Here is a 15832-nt window from a genome sequence, read left to right on the forward strand (position 1 = left end):
ATTAGGTTTAGAACAAGTAATGAAAGGATAATTGGTAAGAAAGCTCGGTCAAAGTAGGATTAAGGCTTGGTCAAAGAAGTTAACACTTATGGCTATGGTGACACATGTCACCATCTAGATGTTTCTAACTTCAAGTATCCTACCTCTTCCTTATTGCAGTAAACCCTCTCTTTTTTTCCCAAAAGTTCCTTTCACACCCCACAAAAAAAAAAAATCACATTTTCCCCCACTAAACTCCCACATGTAAAATTTAATAAAAGCATTAAGACAAAATCATTATCAAATCGATAAATAAACAAATAGATAACTAAATGAATAAAATTGCAAGGTAAGTCTATCTTTACTTGTCAAACATATGTGAGTTGTCAAGACTTATTCTAACAATTACCCCTCACTTCTATATTCTCATGTTTTCCTACTAATTTCTTATTCTAGTGTTAATTTCTATAAAGGTTGATCCAACACTAATATAGGGTACATCCAAGTTATTTAATCACAAGAAACAAGAAACAAGTAACAAGTAAACACAACACCTTCAATTTTAAAACAAAAGCATGAAATACATAATAAATTTCGGGCTCTCACATTTTACATCAAATACTATTGAAAGTTGTTAGTCATGTTTAACAAATAAACGTTATTAGACAGTTTCTAAACTAAAAAACATGGTACTCCAAAAGTTCGTGTAGGCATATGCTTAGAGATCTTCAAAGTGCAGGAAAGCACACTTCAACAGTAGTTTTCAGCTTTAGCTCATTGGTAGCTTGACGCATGCATAACGATTCATCAAGGTTAAAAATTATTTCCAGGGGATGGGAGCTAAATTGATTGCCTTTGCCCGTGTACAAAGATAATTATCAGTCAAGTCAACCAAACAATACACTTTATTTTTCGATCTCATTTTTTGGAATATCAGAAGGTTTTCAACACATGAAAAATTGATAGAAAAAAGATAAAAGATGCTGCTAATGAAGATTGGTGATAGGCTATTGCATATCAGTTCATAGATGATCGAGTATTTACAACGATTGAACCCGAAACTAGCTTTACTTATAATATCCTGATGGGACAGTTGTGTTAAAATACCTGTTGAGAGTGTGAGGAGGTCATGCTTGTCTGACTGGTGAATTCATCGTAAATTTTCCAGGGGAAGCATATAGAGTTGGTCTTGCACATGGCGATGGAGTATATGGCGATATTGGTGAACGCAGTAGGGGAGTGTGATGATATGAGATAGGTGTCTGATGAGCTGAAGAAAGTGGGGACACCATTGGAGTTTTCCTGTTTACATTGGAGGCTGAGGCTGCTCCAGGAGATCTTAAAAAATATTTCTTTCCCGGAAGCATATTAATCTTAATTCTGGAAGGGGAAGCGAGGTGCAATGTACTTAGTATTGCCAAAATGAATATGTGGATCAAATGAAGACAACAAGAAGCTGAAAATGGTTTGAACTTACTTATTGTGGACGTCAATATATTCGTCAGTTTCATCATAGATTGGCTCCTACAGAAACAGAATGCATGTTGGAAAGGATTTAATTAGTCTCATTATGTACGCAATGTTGGAATTTTGTTGATTAAGCACAATGGAGATATTTATGTAGTCTGTTTGTCAGTAAAAAGCACTGAAAGATAACCAAATTAAATTGGTTTTGCACCATACGATAATTTTATTCTATACCTACTATTACCCTACTCTACACCAAGGGCAAGGAGTGAACCCAAGGGAATCAATGCGGAATCCGGAGGAGACTGAACCGCCTCCCGCCATCGAACCAAACGAGTGTCTTTGCATCCGTTGGTGAAATATTCTACACTTACTCCTACTCTACACTAAGGAAAAAGGGTGGACTCAAGGAGATTAATGGAGAACCCAAAGGGGACTGAATCGCTACCGGACCAGATCAGATGAGTGCCTTTGCACCCGCTGATGAAATTTTCAAGAAATTCTAAACAAAAATACAGGCCAAGGGATTCAATCCCTTGACCTATACCGAAGGAGACATTTAAAACTCTCCCCGTGGCCAACTACTCTCACCATCAAGTGGTCAGATTTGGTGAATTCACATACACGAGTTGTTCTCATAAAACTTAAAAGAGTAAATTGCCGAGCTACCCATAAACTATTACTTTTGTACACTTTTAGCGTCTCAACTATATTATGTATCATTTAAGCCCTAACTAACTGAATGTGTACACTTTAGGCCCTTTTGTCAATTTGTGCTATTTGAGCTAACAGAATGGAGGGACAATTTTGTCCCTTTTGGCCCTTTTGGCCTTTTTGTCCCTCCATAAATAAACATATAACTGGAAGATGAGTAAAAGAATCAGACCACCATATTTCTTGTTATTCTTGTAGAATCTCATAAAACTTAAGATTAAAAAGTGGAGATTCCATGAGGAAGAGAGGAATAAAAGCCAAAAGCTCGCTATCCCTTCATTTTTTTGTGGGTGGACAATTTTGTCCCTCCATTCCATTAGATCAAACAATAAAAATTGCTAAAAGGGCCAACAGTTTACACTTTAATTTGTTTAAGGGCATAAATGATATACAATATAGTTTAGGGTACAAAAGTGTAAAACAGTAATAGTTTAGGGGCTGGTTGGGTAATTTACCAACTTAAAATGAACATGATTGTTAAATAAATGTGGATTAAAAGGATCATTTTCTTCGTCAAAATGTTTCTTTTCCATAAGAAGATTACCTGCAGTAATTCTTCCAGAACATCTTCCATGGTAATTATACCAATGACTTCTTCATCTAAACTTGGAACTGTGTCTATTGCATCTGCTGCTTCTAGCTTGCCACTTGTGATTTTGCATTTCGATGCTGGACTCAAGACTCTAATGTGACAACAGGGCCCTGATGACTCCAAAACATTTAGTGGTTTACCTTCGCCATATTGATAATTATTTGCTGCAGCAGAAAGAACAGCAAGCAAGGGAGCGTTACAACTATTACTCGATCAGGTTCGTATATGTCATGGAAAGACTAATACAGCATTAGCTATGAGACACTTAACACTAACTAATTACCATTTTGAGCTACTTGAACTTTATATGAACATGAATCGATTTCTCTCTTCAACATTTCACGTTTGGATATAGCAACTTCGGTAGCATCATTGTTACGCTCACGGCTCTTCACAACAACAGCCATATGGCTATTCCCTTTCTGAAACTGATTCAGAATATCATACAATGGTATCGAATCATAAACCCTGTTACAACGCATCACCATCAGTTACTCATACTTTTAATTTCAGTGTTAATTATGATTTGGCTCGTTCTGCTTTATTTGATCATGCTCTAAAGCAACAACAGAATAGTCTACCTGGGTATTTTCCTGATTGTCAGATTCCTGATTGGTGTTTCATCTTCAGGACGGCATTTCAATAAATTCTTGACCTACATCCAAATTCAACAAGACAAAAGAAGTAAGAGAAATGAAAAATTTAGCACGGAGTTAATTTTAGCCTCCAAGAAGAGTACTCTATGGACATGATTACCAGAATAAGGCCAACGATATTAGTCGGACTTCCTGAGTACACGGGCACACGACTATGTCCTTTGTTCAATATCAAAATCATTAAATCACTGAGAAAGCATACCGAAGAGATTTTAGTTGATACGAAGGAGCAACAACCCGAACAACATATATTTGTTGACCAAATTCAAAGTGGCATACTCATTGAGCTTAGAGTTGAGATCAAGGGAAAATATTTTCGACATAGGTGTCATAGCATCTTTGGCAGTTTTCTGTGTCAAGTCCAACGCTCCCGAGATGATGGTAGTTTCATCATGAGTTAACTCTCCACCTTTTCCTGCCTAAAATGAAAAACGATAACGTATAATGCTTTAAAATGTATTTAGGATGATGATTTTAGAAAGAACCTCGTTTCCATGGAAATCAATCAAGGTCTTCAGCTCTGCACGCCGTAGTAGAGCAGAGTGCCCCTTTCCTAGGAGTAAATCCAGCAACTGATGCAGTGTAACAAAAGGAGTCAGAATAGGACCTTCATTTGGTTTGATTTTTGTTATCGTATCAACATTTCAATACTACAAGAAAATTGCACGTGTAAAATTAAAATCTGATATTTTGAAGAAAGTCAACAATGCATGTCCAAAGCATCCACATTTTTGGACAGTATTAGATTAGATTAGATTAGATTAACTTAGAACCCCTTTAAGATTGTGAAGGAAAACGTACCTTACTAATAGGATAAGATAATGGGAAAACAACTATGACAAGCAAACGAACCACTATTGACAATTTCGCACCAATACTCAGTCCATAACGAGAACACACGGCCTGGGGAATAATCTGCAACAAAAAAGCAAGCATTCCCTCAGAAAGCTGCCAATACTACTCCAACCAATCCTGTCAGATATCCCAAATACTATACAAGATTTACCTCGCCAAAAGCAAGAATGAGGGTGACTGATATTAATATGGCGCCCCAGGCAGGGAGGAGAGCGTCGAGGAAGATTGGTAGGGCCTTACTCAACAAAATAATATGATTTCAGTAACTGTGTGAAGAAAATTTTCATTTTTTTCAATTTTTTTAACAGGAGAGGGGTGAAATTTAAGAAACTGGAGGGAAGAGAGAAATTTGAATCCAGAATCTATAATTCTTGAGACCATGGCCTTAGCCGCGATGTTAAATTCTGCTTGGCATGTGAAGAACTATTAAATGCCAAAAATTACATATCAATCCATTGACACATGTACCTCCATTGCCAGGGAGTTGCATATGAGGAGTGTACACAAAAGCAAGTGTTGGTTTTTGACAATGGGCAGAATCTTTGCTGCAAAAATTTTATGGAGGCAAAAGAAATTAAAAGCAGAGAACAGAATAAGCTGTTCATTCCTGAAATGAAGTTTTCAATATAGAATAGAGAAGACTGTGCGCTTCAGATATTTAGACCGGACCTGCATTCTTCCTGTCCTCTGGCAGACCTGCCTTAACAAGGACCTCAAGCTCGACAAGGCTGAGTGACATGAGTCCAAGGGTGAGCCCTGACATGAGACCTGCAAATGCCACGAGTCCCACAGATATTACTAAGTATACCCAGAACATGGATTCACAACATGGCACATCATTGGCAGCCATTTTGTTGTATGATCAACAGAAGTTCTGCACATGGAGTATAAATATATAGGATCTGGCACTCACAAAAAGATGGTAAACAACTAAGGGAATCAGGACAACACGGTGCAGGTTTATTACTACCCATAATTGCTTTATAATACTACATTATTAGCAGGACAAAGAAACAAAACAGACGCGGCTTCATGACCTCAGTAACTAACCTAATTTTGGCTTTGCAGAGTTTGAGATTATGAGATAACTAGGAAGATGACAAATATATTTCGCCTAAATGCACGCTGGCCAAGAGTTGAATCCAGTCTTTTTAAGTATATTTGTGACATGCTATATTATATTGATTAGTTAGCTAATAGTTAGCATCAAAACTAGAATATGTTAAGATAATTGATAACTGGAGCAGTTAAGACCTGACGGGAGACCACAGGTTACAGCCTATGTAAGCAATCACTACCAAAACAATTAACTCCGCAATACACAATACACTTCCAAAACTATTAACTCCGCAACCTCAAGACAATCTTCATGTCATCATATCAAATAGAACCAATTGTAACTGGAGCAGTTAAGACCTGATGTAAGACTACAGGTTACAGCCTATGTAAGCAATCAAAGTTCTTTTGTCCTGTGCTACTTGGGGTTGCTTCTCTGTCAAATAAGATATCGTCACAATCCATGGTTCAAAGTTGTAGTCGCGACCCGGACCCGGGCCGTTCCACATTGGTTTCAACATATTAGTAGCGGTCTTGGTGAGATGTAAATTTTGAAACATTTAATATTCTAAAAATGGTGAATAATATAAAAAAAAATACTAAACAAAAATAACAAAAAATTAGCAAAAGAAAATCTGTAAAATTTACAATTTTTATACATATTAAACACAATAAGTATCTTTAATCATTTAATATAATGGCATCACAAACAAAATCAAGATAACACATAACACAATTTTAAAACTAATAATTGCAAAAGTAATATTAACCATTAACAATACAAAATAAGGATTTATTTTTTATACAAGTTGGAATAACTTCACTTATTTCATAATCAATCTCCTAACAAAAATAAAAAAGAATCATATTAAACAAAAGGCAAATATCTAAAAAGATATACTATTACTTTATATTTTCGTACCCGTCAATACCAAGAAGAATGACGATGTGGTTCAAAGTCACTCTCATTTTCAGATGAACGGTAACGTATAAGAGCATTTTAGTGTATTTGCTGGATGTGGGTTTTGACTAGACATTCCATAATCATTAGACGGAAGAAATTTTGGATTAGAGATGAATTCCTAAGCATGATGGTAGTATCCAAACCTGTGACGCCCCCACTTCTCTCTAAGGTGAACCAAAGGGTATCCGCGGGACGCCTGCCCAACTCTCGCCAGGATTCACTACAATCTACAGTTCAAAAGCTCGAAATACTTCAAATAACTTCAACATATAATTAAAATACTCCAAAATATTGCATGCTTACAATTAGTTAGCTTTCAAGCTTAATACAATCCAAAAGAATATGTATTACAACCATCCGCTATAATACAACTTAAGGTCTTCAAAAGAAAACAATCTAGTACCATTCACGAGCACTCTTGGTCTCGAACCCTGTTAAGGAAAACAAAAACGTGGAATGAGCTACACAGTCCAGTGAGGTTCCAAGACACTCTAGCAGTTCTAATAAATCAAATAATTTGAGCATACCACATGTATGGTTCAAGGTTGCATATTTGGCACATTAACATGAGATAGTTATCATTGTACGAGTAATTTGAGTATAACACAAGCATGGTTCAAGATTGCACCTTGGCACATTAGCATGATACAGTTATCAGTATGCAAAAATAAACACACATTGTAGGATACGGTGTTCCAATGGAACCATTTCGGTCAACTTCACCTTATAACTTCCGGTCCCCTCGGTATTGTCTGGCCATCACCTTATCCCTCCAGTGGTAATACTCGAGTATACCAAAACGGTGGCCCAGGGTTCTAACCTACCCGACCGAACCCAGTCCTAACTCGAGTAGGTTAGTAACCAATGGCAGGGCCTAGTTTAGCTTAGAGTTTACAACATGCACAAGTAATCAAGTAAATTGGTGTACGGTAAAAATTTATCATTTTAGTAGGTCGAGTGAGATAAAGTACACACTCGCCTTAAAACGGTGGCCAATTTCATATGAGCAATTATCAGTAACACTTAACACTTAAACACGTAAGCAATATGCGGTAATTTCATATGAACATGTAATTTACGATAATCAAGTAATCAAGTAATCAAGTAGTCAAGTAATCAAGTAAATCGGTAAACGGTAAGTAATCACGGTTATCGGTAAACGGTAAACAGTAAATAGTAATCGGTAAACGATAGTAGTTCACGGTTAATTGGAAGACATTTATCATTTTAGTAGGCCACCTGTTGGCCGTCCCCACTTTTACCACTTAAGAGTCGAGTAGATTCACTTCAATCGATTTATGCAGCCATAGCATAATCAATCATTGAAACACTTCATGTAAATATGCACTTCCAGTATTTCATGCCGAGTAATTCAAGTATACTTCACTTAAATGAGAACGAGTGCGGTAAAGTACACACTCGACTCAAAATGATGGAAAAATCCATAGGAGCAATTATCGATAGCACTTAACAGTTAAACACATAATGACCAAGGAGTAAACATGTCATAAAACTATTCAAATCACGTACTCCTATATGGAACACTCACCTATTCAAAACAAGTGAGTAAGTGCTCAAACAAGTGTTTAGGCGTCCGCTTCGAGTTCCTCTTGAAGGTCCCCTTGAGCGCCTGAGCAAATAATAATTAATTTTACTTACAATCATGCATTTACCAAGAAAGGATGCACACTTAATTAGACTAAATCAAAGTCTTAAAAGAGAGTTTCAATTCTCTCAACTCGAGATTTAAGAGTGAAGTTTTAATGTCCGAAGAGAGACTAGCATCTTCCATGAAATCGAGTTCAAAACGTTAAATCTATATCGAGAAAAGAAGTCAAGTTCCCGAAATTGCATTTTCTAAGAAATTGGCAAAATTTCAGCTTTGTGTGTCAAATTTAGAAAATCATATCTTGCACTCAGTACGTCCAAAAATGGAAAACTTGGTACATTTGGAAACTACTTCCAAAGTACTAAAAGTTCCTAGAAGGCACTTTTCCATGATTCAAAATGGAAGACACTCAAATTTCGGCTTAAAGTTGTTGACTTGCATTTCTAAGACAGATTCGGGGTTGGTTTTTGGCAAATTTTGGAAATTCGGAAAAATTCACAGAATGTGAACTAGCCACTAAAATTTGATTCGAATCAGGGGATTCATTTTATACCGTTAGAAAACTGGAAGTGTCTAGTTTCAAATGCCACAAACGGTACTCGATTTCGACATCGGAGTAAAGAGTTATGATTATTTAAAGTTCGCTGCCAGAGCACCTCTGTACACATTTTCCAGGTTTGAAGAATTTTCGAAATTGCAACTTGTAGCCAACCAAATCAAGTGATTTTTGGTGGAAACTTTCCATACAACCTATACAACATATCTATATCAAAATCAAGGCAATTTTATCACAAAAATTTCGAACTAAGGTTGCGGCAAGAACAGGGCAGATTCGGCCCTTCTTCCCTTTCGTTTTCTTTTGAGTTTCTTTCCACTTTTTCAACTTATAACCACTAGTTTAACCCTAAATCAATATAAACAACACCCAAAATCATCATATCAGTCCAACAAGTCCATTGTGGGAGTTCATAGAGCCCACTCACATGATTTTGAACCATCCAAAGTTACCCACATGAATCTACAAGTTTCCAAGTGAAATTTAATTCACTAGAACTAAGATTTAAAGGTTGGATGATTCACTACCTCTTGGTTGATGAAACTCAGAAATTTTGGCCACTAAGAAGCTCCAAGAAACCGTGGAAATGGTGCTCCTTTCCTAGTCCAAGTGAATCTCCAAGTGATTTGCAAGTTGGATGCAAAATTTGAGGTGATTTGGAGTAGGGTTTGAGGTGAAATGAGATGAAGTTTTTCCTTCTTCTTCCTTAGCTGAATTTCGGTCACAATGAGAGGAAAGAGAGAGATGATGCAGCTGGTAAAGCTTCTTGGAGAAGCTTGGTAGTTGGGCTTTAATGTGACACAAAAGTCAACTCTCCTATAGTTGGTACGCGCGCGTTTCGTGCACAATTCCTCTCGGGTTTGTTTCACTTGTGCACTAAACCTCTAATGCACTTTCATTAACACTATTATTATTCACTCTTAATAGTCTAAAAATAAAGGTCTAAAGTTCCTCGATTAGTCACGCGTGCGAGAACGCGAACTTCCAACTTGTGCGCGATAAAGTGTAAATTCTAAAAAATTCTTGTAACGATGATATAACTAACTAATACTAGGGTAAATAATCATGAAAATAACTTTTTTAGAAATAAAAACATGAGTCCTCACATGAGTCTAGTATTAATTCCTCAAATCTCCAATTAATTTGTACCAGCGCGTCTTTCGGAAAACTTTCGACGCGCACACGGTATAAGTTTAAACTTTAACTCACTCACATCTAATCTCTTGACGGGTATTTTACATACGTGCAAGCTAAAAAATACCGAATTACACCCGTTCACTGCAAGTATACAGATCAACTAGTAGTTTAGGGTATATATCGGGTCGATCCCACAAGGAAGAGTGAACAATTACCGGTATTACTAAAGTTTCTCTATTATTTAGACTATCAATTAATGATAAGAAATTTAACCTACTGCACTTATACAAGAAATTAACAAATAAAAGCTCCTTAGGTTGTGGTATCCCTAACTACTCATGCAAGTATTATATTTGGATCATTGAATACTACATCTAGGCTAATTATGGTGTAATTTCCTTATGCATTTGAATCCTACTTTCGCAGTGAATCAATTATACTTATAACTAATCCATACCTATTCTCATGGTTATGAAATTAGCTACAAGTTCATTTCTTCAGTGAAATTACATGAAATGAATCACTAAAAACCACAAAGGTGCACCTCTACTTTCGTGAGTGTACTCCCTATGTTTAGCACTTCTTGAACTAATGTTAAATCTCAATTTTCATTGCAGAAATAACACCTTAGATAATCAGAATTAATGGTACCAGATTAATCATGATTTCAAGAGCCAAAGTGCTAAATAACTTGCTCAAATACTAGCAATCAAATAGCCAAATAATAAACACTAACAATCATAGGAAGTTCAACCAAACCCAAGGTATAAACTTTAAAAACACATATTAAATATAAAATCCAGAACTTGTATATTAGCTAAACTTGGAATCAAATACAAAAGATAAAGAGTTGGAAAGGAATGTAACCCATGTCACTTGAGCTCATCACCTTGCCTTCTTCATCTCCATTTTCATCCTAATCTAGATAATGTACAAGAGTGGATGAACTAACTAGCTAAACTATACTACACTAATCTAATACTAAGAGAATGGAAAAACTACATTTCTGCACTTCCAAGCTTCTCCCGTATGCTCTGCATGTCCTGGTTGCTCCCTATATAAACTGCTCCAAAAGCTCCTTTTCCATTGGTCCAAACTTGCTGCATTTGATTTCCAAATCTGAAATTGTTAAGATAGTCAATAGCCATTGTTTTTGACTTGAAAATATGCCAACTTTCTTGCCCTTTTGTCTTCTAAAGCATGTGCACCGAATTCTCTTGCAGATTGTAGCTGGAAAGTAGTCAGAACACAAGAGAATTGACTGAGCAAAATTGCAGAATTGCGGCCGGAAAACGCGCCTACACAAAACGCGGTTACAAGTCACGTTTTGTGTACTCGCGTATTCACTTTGTCCTTACTTCAACTGCAATTTTCTCTATCATAAAGGCTGAACTGGCTTTTGTACAAAACACCAAAGTTGTAGCCCTTTGAGTTAGCTTTCCAATGCTTTAAAAAGCATCCAGATCGGAGCTTTGTAGCCTGAGATATGACCAAAATACTAAAGACTGGTCAGAACTCTGTTTTCCACTTTGGACAGCTGAGTTGAATTTCGGTATTTCAACTTTTGGACTATGAAAACGGCTGAACTGGACTTTGATGTCTTCATACCAAATGTAAATATATCTCTTAGCTTCAACATGGTACCAAGATCACCTTGATCCGATCTGTGTAGCTCCAGATATAGTCAAAATACCAAAACGTGTCAGAGTTGTCAAAACCTGACTTTTCTTGATTCAAATTGCATTTTTCCTTTTTACACTTCATATTTTATTTTCACCACTTTAATCCATCTTCAATCATCCAAATATTTTTCCAATACACTTCATTTGATAATTGAATCATTAAACCTACAAAATATGAAGTTTTTACCATAAAAATCCATAAAATGCAATGTTTAGCCACTTTAACATAAAATGTAGTTTTTTACCAAAACCTTAGTTATTTTAGTTATAATACTAAATAATCAAACCAAAATTAACTAATAAAACACACTAAAAATACGTAAAATAAACTCTTATCAAATACCCCCACACTTGAACCATTTCTTGTCCTCAAGCAATAAGAAATACAAACCAACAATGATCCAAAATTTGAAAATAAATATATGTAGCATTTCAACTTCATTTTCTCAAAACAAAGTAAATAACCATTATGCAATTATTCAATTAAATTCAAGTACTCATAATATCAAGTAAAGGAGAGCCAATTATACCGCAATTATAACAAGTTTAATTCAATTTCTCATTCTTACTTAATTTCATACGCAAGTAACTCATATGGTCAATAATATGCTTCCTAAACCCATGATCATCTTCTTATTTAACTTAAAGAGGGATTTATTTATATAATATAGCTAAATATTACTTAAGTTGTGAAAGTATCTTTTTACGCGAGGATCGACATTTTTAGATGAAGATCACCGGTTACTTAACACTTCACATACTCAAGTTGCTTTGCATACTCTTAATTCAAGTACCGTTTTACGCGAATGTCGACATTTTTAGATGAAGACATCCGGTTACTAAATACAAGAATCATTGGAGTAGAAGAATTTTTATTTATTTTCTTTTCTCTTTTGTTTTTTTTTCTCTTTTTCTTCATTTTTTTCATTTTTCATCATTTTTTTCTTTTTTTTTTTAATAGCAAAGGGAATAATAATTTTCTAAAAAAAAATAATCATGAGAAGAGTATTGCACTTATTGACCATATTTATCACTTAACTTATAAAATCCAATAAAGAGAAGAAATTTCATCAAATATGCAAAAAAAATATAGGCATAATTTTCTCCACTTCACAAGATATATTTTCCTACAAATGCAAAATTATAATCACATAATAGTCATTTCCAAGTTAAATGAGAAAAGAAGTTTCCAAATCACATATATTTATCTCAAATGTAGAAGGAATTTGAACTACTAATGGTATGAAACTTGTTACCCCTTGGATAAAATTGAAAAAATATGAAACTTTTTGGGGCAAGTTTGCAATTTTGGACAAGATTTTAGAAAAATTTTGAATTTTAACACAAGTCCAATATTTGCAACTAATAATTCAATCACATACAATGTATATAATCTCAATTCTCCCCCCACACTTAACATACGCATTGTCCTCAATGTGTAAGAAGGAAAATCAAGATAAAAAATAATAATAATAATAATACTCCCCTATTGTTGTGATTGAATATGAAGCTTCAAGGTATATTGTTCGCTTGTCTTCATCGCTTCATGAGTTCCATTTGGTAACCATTAGTGATATAACCTAAAAATGAAAAATGAGAAACAAAAGTGATAACAAAGGCTTAATAAACATATAACGGCGATCCGTAATTCCTAAGCCTTTGTGGTGGTGATGTACCTATAGAAAATACACAATAAGCAACTGAAGGTACAAGAAAATATATGAGGAAAAGAAGAAAAAGAGAATCAAGGAAGCTGCATTTTTTTTTTTTTGTGTTTGTTATGTCTATTGTCTCAATTTTTGTTTTTAGTGTCTTTGTGAGTTTTTGTGTTTTTTCTATTATTTATTTTTTTTTTATGTTAGAGTTATCTATTCTTCTTGACTAAACTTGTTTTTGAGTTATTTTAAAGACATGTTTAGGGGATCAAGGAGAGTAGAAAATATGAGGAGACAATGCATGAGAAGTGGAAGATCGGCAATGGATGGTTACCAAGTGCAAAATTCCTTCAACAGAGGTAACCAAGAATTTACTGAATGTATGTCTTTTGAAGATGGTTTAAGGTGCTTAAAGGCTAAATTTGATGTTATGATGTTACAAGTTCAAATGGACACAATTATGCATGAAATTGAGCAAGGGAGGAATGTAAATGCTTTTAATTCTTATCATATGATTTGTGACTTGTGTGGAGGTTATCATGCTACTAACACATGTATGCAAGTACAAAATGTGGATTATTGTGATGAATTAGAGCATTACAACCCCTGTTTTGATCGATATAGTGCTAATGCTTATGGTTGGAATGATCAATGTACTTATAGTGATTATTCATGTTTTTATAATTACCAACCTGAATGTGTCCAATATGAATCAAAACCATTTTGGGAGTTGGCCATAGAAAGAGTAGCTAATGATTCTAAGCCATCTTGGGAGTTAGCTATAGAAAAATTAGCTAATGCAACTTTTGACCGTTGTGATAGGGTTGAGGAAAGAATAGATGAACTGACTTCTCACTTTAGTAGAATACAAGAGAAATTGCATGCATTGTGTGAAGTTATTTCTTCTAATGATATGAAAAATGACCCTATTATGAATGGTGGGAATGTTGTATGTGAAAATGGGTTACATTTTAATGAGAATGATGAATCTCAATTGTGTTTTAATGAGCAAATATCCATTTCACAAGATAATATCTTTGGAACTAACTTTGAGCCTCAAGAGGTGAGTTTTAATGACTCATTTTTCACCCCTCTTGAGGAGTGCATTGAAGGTATAGGTTCTAAGGGTATTGCTGCCCAAGATACTCTCATGGCATTTCATTTGGTAAGTTCTCAAGTGGTGCATATTCAAGGTAATATCTATGAAACACTTGGGATAGGTAAGTCACTTCCATTTCTTATATCATTAGATCATGTGGCTTTTTCTATAAAGTCACCATTTAATGATCCACCACGACCAAAAATGGTGGATTATTCTTTAACTAAGCCTCCTTGAAAAATGAGGTTCAATAGTCGAGCCAACGACTATAAATAAAAGCGCTTATTGGGAGGCAACCCAATGTTTTGGTTATTTATGTTATTTTGGTGTGATTTTATGTTTAAAGTATGTGTTTGAGTTATTTCGTTATTTTTCATTTATAGGTATTGGAAATGAAAGCAAAAGTGACCAAATGAGGTGAAAAAGGCGAAGTTTGATCAAGGAACTCAACCCCTCGATTTGAGTAATTGTTGTTTTTGATTCGTTACAAGGGGTTAAAATGCATGTTATGATCATTTTACATGTGCATGCATTGAATATTTTAGCAAACAAATGATCTATGATGCATTTTGAGTAATTAGGGTACCTTTTGTAATTTTGCAAAAGTTGAATTTCTGCTAAAATTCGCAGCAGAAAACGCGTTTCTCAAGAAAACGCGCCTCTGAATCGCGTTTTCAATTCTGTGCCTATAATGAAGAAAACGCGCCAAAAACTTGACGGGTATTTTACATACGTGCAAGCTAAAAAATACCGAATTACACCCGTTCACTGCAAGTATACAGATCAACTAGTAGTTTAGGGTATATATCGGGTCGATCCCACAAGGAAGAGTGAACAATTACCGGTATTACTAAAGTTTCTCTATTATTTAGACTATCAATTAATGATAAGAAATTTAACCTACTGCACTTATACAAGAAATTAACAAATAAAAGCTCCTTAGGTTGTGGTATCCCTAACTACTCATGCAAGTGTTATATTTGGATCATTGAATACTACATCTAGGCTAATTATGGTGTAATTTCCTTATGCATTTGAATCCTACTTTCGCAGTGAATCAATTATACTTATAACTAATCCATACCTATTCTCATGGTTATGAAATTAGCTACAAGTTCATTTCTTCAGTGAAATTACATGAAATAAATCACTAAAAACCACATAGGTGCACCTCTACTTTCGTGAGTGTACTCCCTATGTTTAGCACTTCTTGAACTAATGTTAAATCTCAATTTTCATTGCAGAAATAACACCTTAGATAATCAGAATTAATGGTACCAGATTAATCATAATTTCAAGAGCCAAAGTGCTAAATAACTTGCTCAAATACTAGCAATCAAATAGCCAAATAATAAACACTAACAATCATAGGAAGTTCAACCAAACCCAAGGTATAAACTTTAAAAACACATATTAAATATAAAATCCAGAACTTGTATATTAGCTAAACTTGGAATCAAATACAAAAGATAAAGAGTTGGAAAGGAATGTAACCCATGTCACTTGAGCTCATCACCTTGCCTTCTTCATCTCCATTTTCATCCTAATCTAGATAATGTACAAGAGTGGATGAACTAACTAGCTAAACTATACTACACTAATCTAATACTAAGAGAATGGAAAAACTACATTTCTGCACTTCCAAGCTTCTCCCGTATGATTTGCATGTCCTGGTTGCTCCCTATATAAACTGCTCCAAAAGCTCCTTTTCCATTGGTCCAAATTTGCTGCATTTGATTTCCAAATCTGAAATTGTTAAGATAGTCAATAGCCATTGTTTTTGACTTGAAAATATGCCAACTTTCTTGCCC

The 15832-nt window shown here is 34.9% G+C and overlaps 1 protein-coding gene across 1 annotated transcript; it reads right to left on the reverse strand.

Annotated features, from left to right (window-relative positions):
* Positions 1 to 1106: 1106 nt before the first annotated feature.
* On the reverse strand, positions 1107 to 5113 carry LOC113771287 (DUF21 domain-containing protein At5g52790-like). Its single transcript, XM_027315886.1, has 12 exons — positions 4933 to 5113; positions 4732 to 4808; positions 4415 to 4498; positions 4210 to 4323; positions 3894 to 3980; positions 3688 to 3827; positions 3509 to 3596; positions 3334 to 3407; positions 3066 to 3220; positions 2705 to 2790; positions 1457 to 1503; positions 1107 to 1359 (listed from the first exon to the last, which is right to left on the reverse strand). The coding sequence occupies exons 1-12, from the start codon at positions 5111 to 5113 to the stop codon at positions 1107 to 1109; spliced, it is 1386 nt and encodes a 461-aa protein (XP_027171687.1).
* Positions 5114 to 15832: the final 10719 nt, after the last annotated feature.

The sequence above is a fragment of the Coffea eugenioides genome, chromosome 5 (genome assembly GCF_003713205.1).
Source record: "Coffea eugenioides isolate CCC68of chromosome 5, Ceug_1.0, whole genome shotgun sequence".
NCBI classification, from domain to species: Eukaryota; Viridiplantae; Streptophyta; class Magnoliopsida; order Gentianales; family Rubiaceae; genus Coffea; species Coffea eugenioides.

What these genes read in the sequence shown, in the direction of transcription:
- LOC113771287 (XM_027315886.1), bottom strand. Translation starts at nt 5,113, where the DNA reads ATGGCTGCCAATGATGTGCCATGTTGTGAATCCATGTTCTGGGTATAC. An exon ending in GCAACTCCCTGGCAATGGAG is followed by an intron (nt 4,499 to 4,731) that starts GTACATGTGTCA and finishes TTGTTGAGTAAG; the next exon opens with GCCCTACCAATCTTCCTCGA. An exon ending in TTCTGGAAGAATTACTGCAG is followed by an intron (nt 1,504 to 2,704) that starts GTAATCTTCTTA and finishes CTGTTTCTGTAG; the next exon opens with GAGCCAATCTATGATGAAAC.